General features: G+C 44.5%; 2 protein-coding genes and 1 long non-coding RNA gene across 4 annotated transcripts in view; 2 read left to right on the forward strand and 1 right to left on the reverse strand.

The window, feature by feature from the left end:
* LOC135112032 (beta-1,3-galactosyltransferase 5-like) overlaps positions 1-11,371 on the forward strand; it is a 139,477-nt gene extending 128,106 nt beyond the window's left edge. Inside the window, exons 1-2 of one of the 2 annotated variants that reach the window (XM_064025891.1) lie at positions 8,391-10,401; positions 10,799-11,371. In XM_064025891.1, coding sequence (XP_063881961.1) covers positions 9,473-10,401; positions 10,799-10,949 — 1,080 coding nt within the window. In that variant the 5' untranslated portion in view covers positions 8,391-9,472 and the 3' untranslated portion in view covers positions 10,950-11,371. Of the gene's footprint in view, positions 1-8,390; positions 10,402-10,798 lie in introns of those variants that run through there. The other variant, XR_010274004.1, reaches the window with a different exon arrangement.
* A 58-nt stretch (positions 11,372-11,429) lies between these two features.
* Positions 11,430-18,516, reverse strand: LOC135112031 (uncharacterized). Its single transcript, XM_064025890.1, has 9 exons — positions 18,040-18,516; positions 16,388-17,456; positions 15,762-15,891; positions 15,318-15,439; positions 14,771-14,890; positions 14,292-14,426; positions 13,945-14,053; positions 12,500-12,644; positions 11,430-12,207 (listed from the first exon to the last, which is right to left on the reverse strand). The coding sequence occupies exons 1-9, from the start codon at positions 18,487-18,489 to the stop codon at positions 12,121-12,123; spliced, it is 2,367 nt and encodes a 788-aa protein (XP_063881960.1). The 5' UTR covers positions 18,490-18,516; the 3' UTR covers positions 11,430-12,120.
* On the forward strand, positions 14,326-14,939 carry LOC135112033 (uncharacterized). The gene is made up of 2 exons (XR_010274005.1): positions 14,326-14,450; positions 14,742-14,939. It is a non-coding gene; the product is annotated as an uncharacterized LOC135112033 (long non-coding RNA).
* Positions 18,517-20,830: the final 2,314 nt, after the last annotated feature.

Genomic DNA, 20,830 nt, shown 5'->3' on the forward strand with positions numbered 1-20,830 from the left:
GTGCGTCTTTTTTCTCTCCAGCTGACTCATATAGTGCTAAGTTGCCCCGCTCGAGACAGAGAGAGAGAGAGAGAGAGAGAGAGAGAGAGAGAGAGAGAGAGAGAGAGAGAGAGAGAGAGAGAGAGAGAGAGAGAGACTGTTTCTTTTCTCTGTGACATGTTTTCTTCCTTCCCTTTGATCTTGTTGAGTGCTGCGCCTGAGCAAGATTATTATTATTATTATTATTATTATTATTATTATTATTATTATTATTATTATTATTATTATTATTCGTACAACTTCCATCTAGGTTTTATTTAGATTCTCTCTCTCTCTCTCTCTCTCTCTCTCTCTCTCTCTCTCTCTCTCTCTCTCTCTCTCTCTCTCTCTCTCTCTCTCTCTCTCTCTCATAAAAAGAAAGTGGGGTAGGTGAAGGACGGTATCGCGTGGCTGGAGGTCAGGGCGGGGTCACGTGACTGGGGCGGAGGTGAAAGGGAAGGTCTTTGAGGAAGGGTGACCTCGCTCTTGAACTCGTCCTGACCTGACAAGCCTGGGCCGGGATGGTTATTGAGGTCACATCTACTGACCCCCTTCACTCATCTACATTCCTCAGCGTTCCTTGGGATTGGTTCCTTTTAATGTTTTTCATCCATTTTCTCTCTTTTTTTTTCTTTTATCATTTGTTCCCATACCTCAATTTCTACCATTTCGTCATTTCTTCATTTGTTCATCCTACATTTCTTAGTATTTATTGTATTTTTTTATCTTTATTTATTAGTTTCTCTCTTTTAATGCTTCATTCGTCAGTATTCCTTGTGGTTCCTCATAAGCCCTCCCATTATTTTCATCTTTTATCTCAATATTAATCTTATTTCAACACTCCTTCATTCCATCACCTCTTCAATCTTCATTCCTCAGTGTCTTTTTTTTTCCTTCTTTATCTCATTTTTTTTTTTCGTCTTTCACATCTCAATCCTCTCTGGTATTCTCATTCTATCCTTCCTCATACCTATTCATGCTACATCCTTCATCTTACTCTCTAATATGATCTGATAATTATCTCATCTTTTCTTTCGTCGTTCTTCTTTAATTAATATCTCAACATTCTCCATCATTCCATTATTCCTTAGTTTTCTTCATGTCTCGTTCTTTAGCATTCTTTTGCTTCTTCATAAGTTCTCATAATTTTCTCAGCTTTTCTTTCTTTAATATCTGAACATTTTCCGACTTTCAGTACATTCCCTCATGGATTTTCGTAGTTTTCCTTTTCATTCATTCATCAGTTCATCTTTTCCCTCATAATGAACTCCAGTTTCTCATTATTCTTCACATTTTCTCATAATTTCTTAAACTCTCGAAATTTCTTTGTAAAATTCCTGTAATCCTCTATAACTTCATATTTCATCATTTTTACATCATTCCTTATCATTCCTCCTTGTTGCTTCATCATTTATCATCCAACTCAGTATTCCTCATAATTCCTCATAATTTCTCATAATTCTGCCATAATCTATCGCTCCCTTTCTTCTATTCTCGCATAATTTCTCATATTTCTTAATTCTTTCTCATCTTCCCATTAGAATTTCTCATAACACTTCATAATTCTCTCATCCCTCACCATCATTCCTTACCATTTGTCTCAACAGTCTTCGCTATTCCTCACGTTTCCTCATTATTTCTCGTGTCTTTCTCCTTAATTTGTCATCACTCCTCATTCGTCCTAATAAATCGTCATCATTTTTTCTCTTACATTCCTCATAAATCTTCATTATTTCTCATAATTCAGTTGACCTTAGCTGCCCTTCTCTTCATAACCTAATGAACATTTATTTATTCTTTTCATTTGCTTCTCTGTTTCTTCCTTTTATTCTTCCTTTTTCTCTTTCTTCTTTCCTGTTTTACTTCCTCTTTTTCACTTTGTTTTCTTTTCTGTTTTTGTGTAGTTATGCTTTTTTTTCTTTTGTTTCTGTCTCCGGCTTTATGTCTGTCTGTATGGCTATTTTTCTTTTCCTTTTAGTTTCTTTTAGTTTGCTTGTTCCTCATGTTCTCTTCCTTTTTGTTTCTGTATTTGTGTATGTAATATTTGTTCCTTTTTCTCTTTTACGTAGTCTTTTCTTTGTCTTTGTCATTTTGTCTGTGTCTCTTTCAGTTTGTTTTGTCTGTTTCATTGACTCTTTCTTTCTGTTTTTATTGTCAGTGTTCCCAGATCTGTCGTTTTTCCCCTCTCTGTCTCTCTCTCTCTTTTTTTTTTTTTTTCTGTGTGTAGTCTGTCTTATGTTTGCTTCATTCACTGTGTGTGTGTGTGTGTGTGTGTGTGTGTGTGTGTAAGTGGATGGGTATGCGTGTATTTCTCTCTCTCTCTCTCTCTCTCTCTCTCTCTCTCTCTCTCTCTCTCTCTCTCTCTCTCTCTCTCTCTCTCTCTCTCTCTCTCCATCATGGCAAAGTTACACCCATCACGACACTTGCCCCTACCAACACCGATCCCTGTGACAACAAACAATGGCCCTCCTACCAATTAACGTCACCAGTGCCACCCAGAGAGCCTCCCTCTGTGTTCTGTGGCACTGTGGCACCCTCTTCCCCCACCACCTTAGACACTGCCACCATAACCCCGCCTATACTTCCATTGTTTCTATTACTATCTTCCTTACTATCGTTTCTTTTTTCTTTTTCTTTGTGTTTCATTACATGTTTAGTCTCTTTCTCCTCTTCTTCCTTTTCTTCTTGTTCTTCCTACTCTTCCTCTTTCTTTCTTTCTTCACATCGACCGCCACAACGTACTGTATTCCTCCTCTTCCTCCTCCTCATAGCACGTTCTCTTTTTCCTCCTCCTCTTCTCTCCTTTATCATGATCACCACTACTTCCTCTCTTATCACCATCTTCTCCATCTTGGCATCTTCTCTCCTCCTCTTTCTTCATCTCATATCCATCCTCCTCCTACTTCTTCGTTCTTTACCAAGACCACTACTACCACTATTACCACCATCACCTCCTTCACGACCTCCTTCTGCACCATAGCATCTTCCCTTCTCGTCTTCTCTCATCTCATCTCATAACCCTCCCTTGCTCCTCCTCCCCTCCCCCTCCTCCTCCTCCCTCTCCTCGTCCAAGTGGCACTCCCGGTCCTGGCACTTCTCAAATTCACGCCCGCTCAGGCCTCTTATCATCCTCATTTGCATGTTCCACAGTAGATGATTGTGATGATATCTTCCAGCATCCGCGCGTCTGAACATCTGAGAGGAGCGAGATGTGATGCCTCTCTCTCTCCGTCCTTTGATGTGTGGGGGAAGATGGCGTCCACGACCAGAGTTTACGGGAAATTTGAGCGTCCGTTTAGAAATTCTCGCTTTATTTCCCGGATGGATTTGTACTTCGAGGTGCAAACGCTTCTTCGTCTTGTTCCTTTTAATTTGGTAATGAGAGATGCTTCGTCTGGTAAAGGTGTGGATGCTGGTGGGGGTACTGAACAGGTGAGCGTAAGTGGAACAGGTGCGCACGGTGTCCTCTTCATTTAGAAACAGGTGAGGGGAGTGTGGAAGGACGCCCGCTCTTCCCTCAGGACGTGGCACCTCCTCCCGGGCCTCCAGCGCTGCTTCTAGGAGAGTAATCACTCCCACCCGTTTAATGTTAATTGTGGAATACGTAAGGATCATTACTCTCTCGTCTCCTCCTTCGTCTTCTTATCCCTTCTCATTCCCCTCTTCCGATATCTTGTTCTTCTCTTCCTCTTCCTACTCTTTTGTCTTTGTTCTCCTTGTCTTCCTTCATCTTCTTGTCCTCAGTGTAGTGTCTCGTTCACAGTATTTCACTATTTACATTTTCCTTATAGCCAGATTCTTCCATCGGGTTGTATCTGAGTGGCGTGGTATGTCTTGAGGCAGTCTTGCTGTGTCATCGGTGGTCTCCTCTGTTGTACTCTCCATTCATCCCCTTCACCGCCTTCTGCCTCGTATGAGTGGCGGCTGTTGTGGGTCTGGGCGGGGCTGGGCGCGCTTCACCCTGGTTCAGAACATTCCGGCCCGTCACATTGGATCCCGCCAGGAGCCACACCATTAATCGGGGCGAGGTGTTGGCGGTGCCTGGGGGCTGTTGGGGTGCCAGACGGTGGGTAACATCAAGGGTGCCACCCCTCCTCCCGGCCCTCGCCCGCGGCTGCCAGAAACCTCCACACGCTACATGCAGCTCGCCTCCTGCACCATCCAGCGTCTCCCTCGCGCCGTGTTCTCATTGACTCGAGATTCTTGGCGTGACTGAAGGTTTCGTGCGTGTGTTTTCCAGCGTCGGCAGTGTGCGGGTCGCGGCGTGTAATTGCCGGCCTAACGCACCCATTAGCACCTGTCTTATCAGCGGGACTAATTGCCAAATGTTCCCGGCGTGTTCCTCACAGCTGGACGTCGCAGGTGTCGACGACTTTATTATTTATTGCATTATTTACCGTCGTATTTGGCCGAGCAGCCGCAGCCCGACCCTTGCGTTTTTGTGGCATCCCCGCCAGACGCTCATACCCTCAGGGGACGCTGTTTGGCTGGAGATAAATGTCTCGTCGTTAGGGGCGTCTACAACATGTGCTACGTCTCCTGCCGGCGAGGAAGACGGGGACGTATCTTTCCTCCTCCTCCTCCTCCTCCTCCTCCTCCTCCTCTTCCCCTCCCGGCAGCTTCTTTCTGGTCCTTTCAACAGCAGCAGGTCGTCACTAGCGTCCCGGCCCAGCGTGACCTATCAAAACAACCAAGTTATTGAGATGCGAGGGGCGGGGAGGCCTCCTGCCGGCGTATTTGTTTGGGTTGTCTCATTACTGTAATGTTGACGCGTGCAGCCCGGTGGGTGGGGAGCCGCTGTCCACCGCGCCGGGCAGCTAAAACAGCAGAATAAAATAATACCCTTCATTTAGTTGTCTAAGTATTGTTGTGAGAGGTTTTGTCATTAGTACGAGTTTATTTATTTACTGTTATTTCCGCCCGTGAGTGGGAGGACGGGGAGGGCGTCTTAAATATATCATATTTTGGCACGCTGAGGCCGCGGCGTGTTAAGAGAGCGACGCACACCAGTGATTGTCTAAAAATATGTGAAAGGAGAAGCCAACTCGTCAGTGCCGTCCGTCAGCCTCTCGAGTTGATGTAGTTATCGCCCGTCAGGAGCACGTAGGCCGTCAGCCGGAGTCACGCAGCCAAGTTATCACCACAACGAAGTGTCTCTTTGTGTTATCCGCGGTGTTATCGGCTGCTCGTTAGGGGCAACAGGATCCAGGCGAGGGTGAGGAAGGGCAGGCGGCGCGGCCCTGAACGCAGCCTCACAGAACGCTTGTCACGGGTGTCCGCTTGCTCGTGTTGGGAGATTAACACACGCTCGGGGACGCGGGTTGCCGCCTGCCTGTTGGGTTGGCGGTGGTGGGCGTGGCTAGCGGAGATAAAAATTGGCCTCAAGGCGCGAGATAAAAATCGAGTTTATCTAAAAAGTAAATATGGTAATTAACAGTGTAAACATAACTTGATACGAGGCGGGGACTCGAGGGAGGGCGGGAGTTGTAAGCGTTGTAAGGGTAAGAGTCCCGCGGCGCCTCCATGCCTGAATTGAGTGTGATTTGCTCCTGTTCCTTGTCTAATAGAGGCGGCACTGCACATGTGTTACCGTCACACACACACACACACACACACACACACACACACACACACACACACACACACACACACACACACACATACACATACGCACACTCCAGTATCTTTTACACACGAGTGGAGGCGTTTAGGCTTTTGTTGTTACAGTTAATAATAGCAATGAACTGCACTCATACGATGCTGAAAACACTTATAACCATGACTTCTGGAATTTTGATTTATAGAAGAAGTGAAGTCAAGTGCCTGTCGATCATGAGAGAGAGAGAGAGAGAGAGAGAGAGAGAGAGAGAGAGAGAGAGAGAGAGAGAGAGAGAGAGAGAGAGAGAGAGTCAGGAAAATCACTTCCAGAAAAAAAAAAAAAAACTTTAACCACTTTCTTACACCCAACTAACCTCATTAGAACAAAAATAAAATAAGTAAATAAATAAATAAATAAAAAGAAAGAAGGAAAAAAACGATAACCGAAGACAAAATATAGATTCGTTATAGAGACGCTACATGATGCGACACTTTCTTAATGGTAGTTCCTGTGGCCTCATTTCACACCTAAGATACCGCAAGACACCCACACACCCATCACTGCACAGGGAAGGGAAGCGTCGTGGCACCAGGGGATTTTGAAACATCTTATGAAGGAACGAGAGGAGACAAGTGGAAGGCAGTGTCGCCGTGTTCGTTTTTTTACCTTAGTCCTCCCTTAAACCCTAGATTCCGAGTAAGTCTAGGTGTGTGTGTGTGTGTGTGTGTGTGTGTGTGTGTTTGTTTCGTCTCTTGTTCTTTAAGCTCCAGGGATTATCACTGTGCTCGTTTAAGAAGGAAATAAAAAAAAAAATGAAAAGGAGAGAAAACGTGGAGACAGCGAAAACAAACGTAATTCTAATATATAAGTAAAACAAACAACCAAAACAAAAGGGAAATAGAAAATCACTTCAAAACAAAAACACCAAGAGATTCGACGGTGATACAACTAATTACCACACACACACACACACACACACACACACACACACACACACACAGAAAAAAAAGAGCATTTAGTAAGAAAAGCAATAATTTAAGTGACCAGCTGGGTATCGAATAAAGCAGGACCCAAACGAACGGGGCACTTCGGGTACGACTGAGAGAGAGAGAGAGAGAGAGAGAGAGAGAGAGAGAGAGAGAGAGAGAGAGAGAGAAGAACTATGAGGGATTTGGGACGCAGAGGAAGAACTGGGGCGAGGTAGGGAGTGTAGCGGAAGATCGGGTCGAAACGGAGTGTGGGGAGAGGGTAAGAGGAAAAGGTGGGAGATGGGGAGGGTTGGGGGTGAGGGAAGGTGGGTGTGGGTAGTGAGGGTAAGGAAGGGTGAGGGTGTTGAATTTGGGAGGACAAGCATATGAGGTTTTTCTGTGGTGTTTTTGTGAGGTGCACCACAACGCATGCCCATGACACGTTCTGGGTGGGGGGGGGGGGGAGGAGGCGGAGGAGGAGGAAGAAGAGGAGGAGGAGAAGGAGGAAGAAGAGGAGAGGTAACGTCTTTGTCCTCCTTTTACTTCATCTTGTCCATTTTTCTCTTATATTCCTACTCGTCTCCCTCCTCCACACACACACACACACACACACACACACACACACACACAAGTGAGACGAAGTGCACATGCGGCAGGTAACAAGGCAGGAAGTGTGTGTGTGTGTGTGTGTGTGTGTGTGTGTGTGTGTGTGTGTGTGTGTGTGTGTGTGTGTGTGTCTCCAGGTACACTCAGCCTAGAATAGACCGCCATTAGGGAGTCAATGATAATGATGAAAAAATGAGGCAAAACAAAGAAGAGGAGCAGAACAGCCTTGCCACAAATAGAACACAAAAGAGTGGCGCCTTCACTCCCAGATAGACGAAAAAAAAAAAGGGAGAAACAGATAAGGAAAAGAAGAGAACAAAGAGAACTGTAATGCTAACAACGAGGAGGAGGAGAGAAAAGGAGAAACAACACAGAAACTAAAGAATTAGACAGATAAAGAAGAGAAGAAGAGAACAAAGAGAAATGCTAAAAAAAAAAAACGAGGAGAAAGAAAGAAAGGAAGAGAGAACGTAGAAACTAGAATACTAAATGATGGAAAAATAATAGAAGCAGAATCAGGAGGTGTAATTAAGTTGAGCGGGTCGTAAAGCACCCACCAGTATTACGAGAAGCCGCTGCATCTCCCGCTGAGAAATCACCGTGAGGCAGGATCGAACTCGCACCTCACGACCGTTAGACAAGAGCTGTACCACAAAGCCACAGGATGAAGAGGAAGTTCAGATATGTTATACTCTGCTGAAACGCGGCGTCTAGTTAGCAAGTACAGAAAAGTATTTGTAACATTGTATTTTCCGGAGCATCTTTATTTCTCCTTTATTTTCTTCATATAGTATTCTATTAAGCATTTTTCCTTTCCTTGATACTTCACTGCTTTTGAGATAGAAAATAGAGGAGGAGGAGAAGGAAGAAGAAGAAGAAGAGGTGCATGAGTTACTTTTCTCCATAATACATACTTAAGTTTACAGAAGAGCCTTTCAAGTCGGTAGGAGTCGAGAATAAACTTGATCCAGAGAACATAAGTCAAGTTTAGATAGAGTCATCGTAAATGTATTAGTGTCCCAAGGGGAGTCTGGATAGATTTCGTTTTCTATGTTCGAAGGTACGACGAAGAGAACGAAAATTTCTGGGGGTAACTATAATAATGTGGACTGGGTTGTAGATTGGGGATGGAGGGAAGAAACTATTTGTGGTTACTTGGTGTTGATTGAGAAAATGTATAAAGAAAAATAAGAAATGATAAACGTGTGTGTGTGTGTGTGTGTGTGTGTGTGTGTGAGAGAACTAAGGTTCATCGTCTTAGAACACACACACACACACACACACACACACACACACACACACACACACACACACAAAGCTTTATTGATTATAAGCTTGTACTTAAATAGAACATTCAGAGATAAAACTAAAAATGTAAAAAAAAGAAAAAAAAGAAAGAAAAAAAAAGAAAAAAAATAGCATAACGCTAAGGAAATTTGGTCGAGCGAAAGGAAATCTATCTAAACTTGTGTAAAAAGGTAAAGAAGGTAACAACAACAACAACATCAACAACAACAAACAGTGGCCATCAGTCAACCGAAAAATTAACGTCACACACACACACACACACACACACACACACACACACACACACTATATTCTTTCCCATTTTTAGTAAATTTCCCTTATTTTACTTATTCATTTATTTTCGTCACTGTAAATTATCTAATTTATGGAGACAAGCCACCACCACCACCACCACCACCACCACCATCTCTTCCTTAGCGCCCCCCTGAGCAAAACACCTCTCGATCCCGTTCTCTCACACCGCCGCGGAAGGAAGTTCTGATCGGATGGGAGAAGTTGTCATCCGCGCGGGCCTCCCAGTCCCACGCCACACCTGCCTGGACCCCGCGTGACTGGCGAGAAGGGAACTAACTGTACCTGGTGCTCGTCTCTACTCACCGCTACCGTTTGCCTCTCACCATGAGACTCCACGCTCGCTCATTCCCTCCAACACTTCCACCTCCGCTGCCTCCCACGCAAGGTCTGGTCTCCCCGTCAGTCCTCATCGCTAGCGCCCTTCAGCTCCGTGTATCTAAGTGTTATTTAAGTGGTGTACTAAATGAAGGTTTGTTTTGCTGTGTTTCCGAGGTCCAGCAAGTGAAGGAAGTGAGGACGCGAGGGAGTATGTTCACTGTGTTGAGTTTATAGTGAATACTTGTTGATGTTTCGGAAAATGACTGTAAATGAATATATTGTTGTGTGATGGCCGCGGTGGTGCAGAGGGAATCAACGTCTTGAATTACTAGTGAACTGAGTGACTGGTTCTCTCACTGCCATGTTCATGGGAAGCCGATCGAGCCCCAAGCGGATGGCGGCGGCGGTGATGGCGACCGTGATCGTGGGGACAATGCTGACACTCCTGCTGACCATCAACCCGCGGCCGCTGGTACAGACCCGCCAGGCACGCCACACGCAGAACGCCAGTCCCTCCGCCCTCCCCGCCGTGCTCTCCGCCCACCCTGCACTCAACGAAGTGGAGGAAGTGAAACATGATGACAAATACGCTAAAATCCCCGGCTGGCCTTACGGTTTGCGGATAAATGAGCCGGATACGTGCAAGGATCAGGACGTGTATCTCCTGAACACCATCACGTCCAATCCCACGCAAGTGTACCACCGAGACCTGATTCGGAAAATGTGGGCGAGCGAGGCTATTTCACAGAGGCTCAAGATCCGGACGGTGTTCATCATCGCCGCTGTGCCCTCGGCGGTGACGCAGCGGCACCTGCAGGAGGAGAGCGACAAGTACGGGGACATAGTACAGTTTGACTTTCTGGAGACGAGAAGGAATCTGACGGTGAAGTCCCTGGCCGCGCTGCACTGGTTCCGCGCCTACTGCAGCAACGCCACCTGGGTGCTGAAATGTGACGTGGATGCCTTTATCAACTTCTGGGCGCTGCTGGACGTGCTGAAGTTTGCGGAGGGCAGCAATGACGCGGTGTGTGCGCGCTCCAAGACGCGCTCTGTCTGCCGCGACGCCCACCAAATGGGGTGCTTGGCGCACTACGTGGTGGAGCCTTGGGAGTACGCAGGCGCCGTGTACCCGCCCTATTGCCAAGGGTACGCCTACGTGCTGCACCGCGACCTGGTGGACAGCATGCTGCAGGTGGACCGAAGCAGGACCTCGCCGCCGCTGTTCCTGGAGGACGTGTACGTGACGGGATTACTGCCGCGGGACCTGGACGCGCGGTGGTTTGACGTGAGGTGAGACACGCCTTCAGGTGCTCGTCATGGCGACGCGCACCACTGCAGATGATAATTGCGTTCGTGATACAGCCTCACTACAGTTACCAGTCTCAGGACCGTATTCTGAAACACTTCTGCGCCTCACCTCCACTGCTTTGAAAAGGCTTTTGAAGGGTGTTTTTATGGTTCTAGTGACAGATTAACGAGATTTCTATATCATTAACAGGAGAAACACTCTTGAGAACCCGGCTACTCATCTCTGTGTCCTTGGAAATTACTCGTGGTGAGAGAGCGAAGCGTTTCCGAATACGGATCTTTTTGGTTTCGTGGGCACCATTATCAACTCTTCCACGGTTATCACTTTCTTCCTCCCTCTCTTTACGACCCACGCCCCCTCACGACCCTCCCTCCCCAGGCGCCGCAGCATGGTCGTCCCGGAGTACATTCGGCCCGAATACTACAACGGCACCTTCCTCTTCGTGCACGACCTGGACGGCCAGATCGGGCAGGGCGCCACCAGCTACGTGTGGCAGAAAGCCCTGCAGCACTATAGGGGGACTGACTGACTGACTGACTGGAGAGAGAGAGAGAGAGAGAGAGAGAGAGAGAGAGAGAGAGAGAGAGAGAGAGAGAGAGAGAGAGAGAAGCTAAAAGAAAGACAGACAGGACCGCATAGATTTAGACAAACAGACAACAGGCAAAACATAAACTGAGTAAGTGATTGATTGACTAACTAAAAGCCACAGAGAAATAGATGGAAAGACAGAAAGAGACGCAAGGAGACAGACAGACAGACAGACAGACAGCCAGAGAGAGACACAGACGCACAAGTGGTAAACATATACAGAGACATTATCAGAATGACAGAAATAATGAAACTGACATGCGAACAGACAGGCAAACAACAAGAAACACAATGACAGACACTTAAAAATAAACACATAAATATAAATATGTAACTTATTTTAAATGAAACTTATATAAATTGTTCAAGTTCTTTCTTATCTTTCGTGTGTAAATTTTTCACCTTAAATGAATGGAAACACTTTATTTCTTTGTATTATGTTTATTACGTGTCATCAGGCGCCAAGACAGTGACCGGCAGTGTGTGTATGACAGCCTCTTGCTCCTAAAACCACTGCTGATGATGTAATACTGCGAAGTACAAGCAGGTCGCATTGACTGAAGGAAAGTCAAAAGATGTCACTAAGGCACTGAAAAGAGCTGCATTTATTAATTGTCTCCGAGATGCTGCACAACAAATGTCTCAGTCGTCTTCACTGTTCATTGTACATTATTGCATTTTCGTCTATTAACTTCATCACCTTCCTTACTATTTACAGATGAGCTATTTTAGTTAATACTGACATCGTGACAAGAAATTGTACATTGGTAACTGACAGATCAAACAATAAAGGCAACTACTACCTATCTGAAAAATATGAATAACGAACAAAAGGTCAACAATCATCATGGGTTTGTTCTACACATGATCTATTATAAAAACGACAGAAAAGTAGAAATAACAGAAACAAAAGATGAACATCGATTCCTGGTTTTATTACACGCATCATTTACGAAAAAAAAATGGAATAACAAGACACGAGAGCTCATCTTCCTCTCCCTAGGTTTGTTACGTGCCTCATGTGCAAAAGAAAGCAGTAACACAGGAGTAACAGAAACAAGAGCTGCATGTCCTTGCCCTTGGTCTCGTCACGCACCACCTGGCGGGGCGTCTTATCTGCGTCTTATCTGCGTCACCTGAATGTCGTCCAGAGCCACCACGTTGCCCAGGTTCGACCCCAGGTCCACCTCCACCACGAGCTGAGGAAGGGGGGAGTGTTAGAGAGAGAGAGAGAGAGAGAGAGAGAGAGAGAGAGAGAGAGAGAGAGAGAGAGAGAGAGGAGAGAGAGAGAGAGAGAGAGAGAGAGACTTACACATAAAACATAACTTATTTATAGTATTGCTTTACATTTTTTATAATGGAAAACGGAAGAAAAAGTTAAATGTATTGTTATAAGAGAGAGAGAGAGAGAGAGAGAGAGAGAGAGAGAGAGAGAGAGAGAGAGAGAGAGAGAGAGAGAGAGAGAGAGAGAGAGGAGGGGGGGGACATTACCTGGTACTGGGTGTCTTCTGGGTTGACTGGAATCTCAATCTCGTGCTCAAGTCTCATCCACTGCTGGTAGTCCACGTTGCCATACTTTCGCAGGTCGATGAAGGGAAGGTCGTCGTAGGTGCCGTCCGGGGTCTTCTTGCGGATGCTGTGATGGGAAGTGAATGTTTAAAGACCGTATAATTAAGCTCTCTCCATCTCCACTACTTTCAATAGGCCCCAGTGGAAGTTGTAGGGTTTCTCAATGGTATTTTCAAGATTCTAGTTAGAAAAATTGAATGTTTAAAGATCGCAAATTTCAAGATTTCAAGACGTTACATTATTAAAAATTGAATGTTTAAGGAGAATGTTTAATATACTTAAAACGTATATTAAAAACTCCTTATCCCCACTACTCTCAACAGCCTCCACTGGAAGTTAAAGAGGCTTTTCAATAATAGTTTCAAAATTCTAGTGACAGATTGCGTATGCTACCTTGAGAAAGTCAATGTTTAAGGGCGTATACTTAAACACTCCTTCTTTCCGTTACATTCAACAGCATGTAGTGGAAGTTACAAAATCTTCAAGGGTGTTTTCAAGATACTAGTGATAGACTGATAAAGTTTTACGTTATCAATGGAGAATGAACTCAAAATGACCTGACTAATCATTACTATTGCCTTAGAGAATAGTGGCGATGGGAGGACAAAGCGTTACTATTACGAACTATGAGCCAAGTGTAAGTCTGAGATGAGCTGATGAGGTTCTGTGTGTCAAGAAATGGGAAAGATTTGTAAGTGTAAGTGAGAGGAAAGGAAGAGGAATTTGTTTTACAGGTATTGTGCTAAATATAGAGATGAGTGAATGTGTGCTTGAGATAAGATATTGATAACTCTCTTTCCTCTCTCATTACTCAGTCATTTATCTATGTACGTATGCAGTTACTCATTCGATCACTTGCCTATCGATTACTCACTTTGCCCTCTCATTACTCAGTTATTTATCTATGTATGTATGCAATTACTCATTCGATCACTTGCCTATCGATTACTCACTTTGCCCTCTCATTACTCAGTTATTTATCTATGTATATATGCAATTACTCATTCAATCACATACCTAACTGTTTACACATGCAATTACTCAGTAGATTTGTATTTACATCTGCGTTCCCTTATCTTAATTGTTTCCTCCTGCATTTATTGATCTTACTTAATTATTTACACCCACACGAAGTCACCTGCTTTATTGATTATTTTTCCATCTGCATCTATTCACGCTTTCACTTGATTAGTTTCCCTTGAATTTAATCACCTGCTTAATTGATTTTATTCCTAAACTTATTTATTCACTTCACCGTTCACATATGCATTTACTCTCGATTAATACTCACTACTGAATTAGCTTACAGCTGCATTTACTCATCTACCCACTTCACTGTTCCTTATTTCCTTATTGCTTCAACTCACCGGAGCACCACGGGGTAGGTGACAGTGCCGCGCAGGTAAAATTGAAACTTCAGAAGCTGATTGGTCCCTTGGCTCACCTCCATGATGGGCGACTCCAGGGTGATGGTGCCTGGAGAGAGAGAGAGAGAGAGAGAGAGAGAGAGAGAGAGAGAGAGAGAGAGAGAGAGAGAGAGAGAGAGAGAGAGAGAGAGAGAGAGAGAGAGAGAGAGTCACAGTCACTCAATTTCACGGGAAAATACTCGTAATTATGGTCAACTAAAAATGGGATTGTTTAAGAGAGAGAGAGAGAGAGAGAGAGAGAGAGAGAGAGAGAGAGAGAGAGAGAGAGAGAGAGAGAGAGTCCTTACCAGAGTAGATGCTGGAGCGTGATGCGATCAGGAACTTTTCTCCCGTTATTGGCTTAGGCACGTTAAGGGAAGGATCCAGTTTCTCCCATGTGGTCAACTCCCAGATGCCTCCGTCGTTCTTCCCTGCTGTCCATCCTGGAGGAGGAGGAAGAGGAGAAAGTAAGTTCATTCATTACATTTCATTTATCCGTCAGCTAATGTGCTAAAAGACAGAAATCTCAAGCTTTAATCAGTTTTTCACGTAGTACAGTCATGGTGAATAGTGAAGTAATTCAAATCTCTAATATGTTAAGCCTGTTTCTTTAGTCTTTAGTCATCCGATGTGCTGAGAGTCCATCAACTGTGAGGTCTTGTTGAAGAGACTGTCAGCAGATTAAAGGAGTTTAGACTGATGAAATGCACAAATCACAGTGGCAGGGAATATATCGGTAAGCTCGCCCATCCACGCAGCGTCCCGTCCCACACCCCGCCTGGCCCACCTGTCAGTCCACCCTCGAAGTCGAAAAGCATCGGCTCGTTGTCCTCGATGATCTTGACGCCGTCCAACTGAATGCTGCTCACGGCCACGGAGTTCTTCATGTCGCCTCCGAGAGAAGCCTCTGTAGTGGGGAGGATAAAAATGGTGATAAGTATAATAATTTTTCCAGTTCCTTCCTCTCTACATTACATTCTGGCTGCTGCGGGTTCTCAAGCTTAATAAAATAGTCTGGTGGAAGTTTACGTAGAGTTCACTATTGAAGGCGTGAGGAATAACTGATTAGGTAGAAGCAAATGAGCCTTGCAGTTTGATATTGTTGAATAAAATCGTCTGGGGGTTACTTGAATAAATGAACATGCTGCATACTCTCAAAATCTCTCAACAGGTTAAAGACTATGAAGAAACAAACTTAAAAACAGCTTACTCTTGTTTTCAAATTAGTATTCCCAAAATGTTCATTCCATTATAAAAGTCAGTTATCGTTTCCAAATTGATCTGTAATTTAGACACTCGTTCTGTTGAAAACCAAAGGACTTCAAGAAACTTACCAATGAAGAGGTAGAAAGTCTCGCCCTCCTCCAGCTTCTTGTACTTGGTGTATTTGAACCACACATTGTTGATCTGGTCACCGAAGGCATCCAGATTCACAACGGGCTCCTCTTCGAAGACACTGAAGGGAGATACAAAAGGACGCCAGGTTATTACGGCTCTCTCTCTCTCTCTCTCTCTCTCTCTCTCTCTCTCTCTCTCTCTCTCTCTCTCTCTCTCTCTCTCTCTCTCTCTCTCTCTCTCTCTCTCTCTCTCTCTCTCTCTCTCTCTCTCTCATATCTATATACTCATCACTTACGTTTACTTAACTGCTCTTGAAAACTGCGTAATATTTAAGAAAATTTTTAACCTAGAAAAAATAATTTAACTTCTACCACCACAACTAATCTCCTCCTCCTCCTTCTCCTCCTCCTCCTCCTCCTCCTCCTCCTCCTCCTGCTTACTCGTAGCTGAACTGGCGGCGAAGTTTGAGCTGTGCGGGGAAGTCTTGCGATCCGTCCATCCAGAATCTTATCACTATCATCATCTCATCCTTGGTAGCCTGCAGCCGGGGACTCCTCGCCACCACCGTGCCTGGAACACCCTCAGCAGTTTACTCATGTGTTGTTATTTCACTGTTAGCTTAGTGTTAGACTAGATAGTTGTATGGATAGGGATGATAAATAGTTAGTTTTATACAGGGAATGCGGGAATCTTATACCACATTATTGCATTACGTGAAGGTGAACAAGTAATGAAGAAAGAAAAAAAGAGGAGATAGAGTAAAGAAAAATATAGGTATGGAAAAGTAAACAGGTCATCAATACAGGATAAAGGTTGTACAGCTGTCACTTCATAGGCCTACTGGCTCCTTGTAGTTTCCCTTACTTCCTTGTGTTCTTATGTTTTTATGTGCTGTATACCTGGTGCTGCTGGACTGAATTGAGTGTTGTCAGTGCTATAGTCACCAGATTCAATACCAACCAAAGGAATAATAATGCATGAAAAAAAATGGTGTAGCTATAACACACACACACACACACACACACACACACACACACACACACACACACACACGAGAGTAACACACCTGTCTGCACATTGTCGGCAAACACCTGCAGAACCTGTGGACCGTCTGGGGGAGGACCGACTCTGTGTGCAGCGTCCTCGAAGTGCACCCTCCGGAAGGCGCCCTCGTTCATGTGCACCAGTGACCAACCCTCCATCCCGGACTCGAAGTTGAAGGTTATGGGTCCACCGGGGGCTGCTGTGGTGGGAGGTGCTGTGGTGGGGGGAGCTGTGGTAGGAGCTGTTATGGTGGAAGGTTCGATATTGGGGACTGTTGTCATGGGGCGTGCTGTGGGGGTGGCTGCTGTGGTGGGAAGTTCGGTGGTGGGGGCTGCTGTGGTGGATTGTGGAGGTTCTGTGGTGGATTGTGGAGGTTCTGTGGTGGATTGTGGAGGTTCTGTGGTGGATTGTGGAGGTTCTGTGGTGGATTGTGGAGGTTCTGTGGTGGATTGTGGAGGTTCTGTGGTGGATTGTGGAGGTTCTGTGGTGGATTGTGGAGGTTCTGTGGTGGATTGTGGAGGTTCTGTGGTGGATTGTGGAGGTTCTGTGGTGGATTGTGGAGGTTCTGTGGTGGGTTGTGGAGGTTCTGTGGTGGATTGTGGAGGTTCTGTGGTGGGTTGTGGAGGTTCTGTGGTGGATTGTGGAGGTTCTGTGGTGGGTTGTGGAGGTTCTGTGGTGGATTGTGGAGGTTCTGTGGTGGGTTGTGGAGGTTCTGTGGTGGGTTGTGGAGGTTCTGTGGTGGGTTGTGGAGGTTCTGTGGTGGATTGTGGAGGTTCTGTGGTGGGTTGTGGAGGTTCTGTGGTGGGTTGTGGAGGTTCTGTGGTGGGTTGTGGAGGTTCTGTGGTGGGTTGTGGAGGTTCTGTGGAGGTTTGTGGAGGTTCTGTGGTGGGTTGTGCTGTGGTGGGTTGTGCTGTGGTGGGTCGTGCTGTGGTTAGAGGTGCTGTGGTGGGGGCTGCAGTGGTGGGTTCCGCTGTGGTTGGGGCTGCTGTGGTGGAGTCACTGTACGTCTCGAAGATGATCTGATCAATAGCGCAGCCCAAGAGAGGCTGACCCGCGGGGGCCTTGTCGCCGTTGTAACATAAGATCTCAAACTGTGAGGGAGCAAGAGAGAACGTCCAGAAGGAAATAGGAGGCGATGTGCTCGCAATCAAACCCAACAAACCAACCTGTGTTTTTGAGTGCACACACCTCTTGTAAATATCATCGTGCATATTATTGAAAAACATGAATGTGAACAAGTTGACGCCGGTCATATGAATTTAATGGAAAGGAAACTATATCCAAGTCATTCAATAGATTTATATATATATATATATATATATATATATATATATATATATATATATATATATATATATATATATATATATATATATATATATATATATATATATATATATATATATATATATATATATATATATATATATATATATATATATTTTTTTTTTTTTTTTTTTTTTTTTTTTTTTTTTTTTTTTTGTTTAGAAGAAGCAGTCTGTTTTGTAAGGTGCGTTGCAAAATTGAGACAATAGTCATTGAAAACCAAAGATCTAAATTTTTAGAAGTAACTATGCACAGTATTTGTAAAGCAGCACGAGAATGGCACCTGAAGTATGCAAAACATATCACTCGGGGAAGGAAAGTAAAGCCTTTGAGTTGAGGGAGACTTACCATGATATCTTGAGGTTCAGCTGGAAGTTCTTTCTGCACGATGGTCCAGCTGTTAGTGGTGGGCATGGAGTACTCCTTAAGGTCAAGGAACAGCTTGACTATGTTATATCTAGTTTTGGTGTACACCTTGAAGGTGTTGGACAAATGGTACTGTGAGCGGAGATAGAATTTCATGGTGAAGTTGCCGCCTTGAGAAGCGGTGAAGTATGTCGTGTAGAGCTCACCACTTGTAAACTTTTTGTCCATCACGGCAAAGCCCTTGTAGTAGCCACTCGGGATGGTGTTGCCCTGCAAGATGGACTCATCAGCCCACCTCCACGAATCACGCGAAGAACTCCATCCCTCGAGATCATTTTCGAAGTTGAAAACGTATTGTGTGTTGGCCTGTGACCCAGCGGGCAGGGCCAGGAAGAGGGTGACGAGCAGGAGTGAGGTGTTCAGGACACCCATGGCGGAATGAGTGGCGGGGCAATGTCCGGCGAGGCTTATATAGCAGGCCGTGGTGATATCTGGTGCCGGGAGTTTGGTAACCCTTCCAAGACCTGCGCTCATGGCAGTGAATCAGTTTTTTTTTATTTATTAGTTCCGTGTTGTGACGTTATGGGAAAGTCTGCCATGCTGTGATATGATAAGTTTTGCTGATACTGCTATATTTGAATGTTCATCATAGCTTGGTTCCCACACTGCCGGATGGAAGGAAAGAGAATAAAAAGCTATATGTAATATACATAATATGACCTAGATAGAGTCCTAGACTATCTATTCCTAACACTGCTGCTGCTGCTGCTGATCATTTTGCTGTTCTTATTGCTGTTGCTGAAACCACCACCACCACCACCACTACTACTACTACTACTACTATTACTACTACTACTACTACTACTACTACTACTACTACTACTACTAGTAGTAGTAGTACTACCGCTAATACAACCACTACCACAAACACTAAAACCACTACTACTACTTCTACTACTACTAAAAGGAGTAAGCACCAAGTACCCAGCAAAATACAATGAAAAAAAGAAAATTCTACAGGAAAGATTAGCTCACGAAGGAAATAAACCACGTGGGATGAGGAGGGGTGGTGAAGGTGGCGTCGTGAACCACCAAAGGGGGCATTATTAGATACGGCACTGAGAAAAATGGGAGATAAACACGTAGAAACACCGAAGCTGCAGAGTACAGGGCCATATTCTGAAACACTTCTGCGCTGCATCTCCACTACTTTCAAGGGGCTCTACTTGAAGCTACACGGGTTTGAGTTTTTTTTTTTTTTACAGTTTTAGTGACGAATCAACAAGATCTCTACATTATTGACAGGAGAAACACTCTTAAGAGCCCGGAAAATCATCTTTGTGGTGAAAGCAATGGGTTTCAGAATACGGATTTTAATCGCAAGAAAAAAATATTGGAAACATGAAACTACTACTACTACTACTACTACTACTACTACTACTACTACTACTACTACTACTACTGCTGCTGCTGCTGCTATTGTGTGAATCTGGTAATGAACACACTAAAACTATCAGATTCTTTTAAACAATACTGGATCTCACAAACCAAAGGATAGAGGAGGATCAGAATCTAGATATCGTACCTCAAAGGACATGATTTATAGACGAGGCAACGCACAGGTAACACGAGGGTGGTATAGCGCGAGGCAGCCACCTCACGTTCCCGCCACGTGTTGATGCTAAGCTTTGTGATAAACCTCTGATTCGTGGTGGCGCTGGTGATGTAAGTTGAAAAGGTGGTGGTGGTGTTGGTGGTGGTTGTTATAGATGTTGCAGCTGTTTATCTTGGTTTTAATCTTTTTTTTTCTTTTCGTTCTTTTCGTTCTTTTTCGTTCTTTTCTTTTCTTTCTATTTCTTTTTTTTTCTTTTTTTCCTTTTCTATTCTTTTCTATTTTCTATTTTCTTTTCTTTTCTTCTTCTTTCCTTCTTCTTTCCTTCTTCTTCTTCTTCTTCTTCTTCTTCTTCTTCTTCTTCTTCTTCTTCTTACTAGTACCACCATCACCACCACCACCACTACCTTCCAACCTTACAATATTGCATCATCCCCAATATTCCATAACTTCTACACTACACTGCTACTACCACCACGACCACCACCACGACCACCACCACCACCACCACCAACACCACCAACACCACCACCACCACCAATACCTTCCAACCTTACAATATTGCATCATTCCCAATATTCCATAACTCAGACAGGTAAATTGGCGTTCCATTTATAACCTCGGTACGAAAAACAAAAAATGTCTCCAAAATTTCATAATTTCACGAGCGACAAGTAACCTTCAGGGCAGCAACAGTGGCTTAATACCCTTGTGTCTTATCAGAGGAGGATTTGAGCTGCTCGGATTAGTACTACAAGAATTCCATGTACTCTGTTCTTTGTTACCAGCCGCAGCATTCGTCTTCCTCTTTCGAGTGTTTTATATAATGTGGCTAACGATAGAAATCATTGTTATCCTCCTCGTTGCCCACCTTGCTGTCCTCGTCCTCATCTTCCTTCTTGTCCAAACGTTCCTTCTTGTTTTCCTTCCTCTCGTCTCTCTCTTTTTCCTTGTTCTCGTTCTTCTCGTTGTTGCCCTTAGTCCTTTTCCACATCATGAATCTCCTCCTCCTCCTCCTCCTCCTCCTCCTCCTCCTCCTCCTCCTCCTCCTCCTCCTCCTCCTCCGCCTCCTCCTCACTGCTGGTCCATGCATGTTATTATATTCTTTTAAACTCAAGATGCGATTTCATAAGAACATAAGAGCATAAGAAAATAAGGGAA

This window comes from Scylla paramamosain, chromosome 23, assembly GCF_035594125.1.
Source record: "Scylla paramamosain isolate STU-SP2022 chromosome 23, ASM3559412v1, whole genome shotgun sequence".
In the NCBI taxonomy this organism is placed as follows: domain Eukaryota; kingdom Metazoa; phylum Arthropoda; class Malacostraca; order Decapoda; family Portunidae; genus Scylla; species Scylla paramamosain.

Bases quoted from the DNA above. Each gene is read 5' to 3' on its own strand.
- LOC135112031 (XM_064025890.1), bottom strand. From the start codon at position 18,489: ATGGGTGTCCTGAACACCTCACTCCTGCTCGTCACCCTCTTCCTGGCC. The intron at 15,892-16,387 runs GTGTGTTACTCT...AGGGTGTTCCAG, and splicing joins TGCCGACAATGTGCAGACAG to GCACGGTGGTGGCGAGGAGT. The intron at 12,645-13,944 runs GTGAGTTGAAGC...TTCCCATCACAG, and splicing joins ACCTACCCCGTGGTGCTCCG to CATCCGCAAGAAGACCCCGG.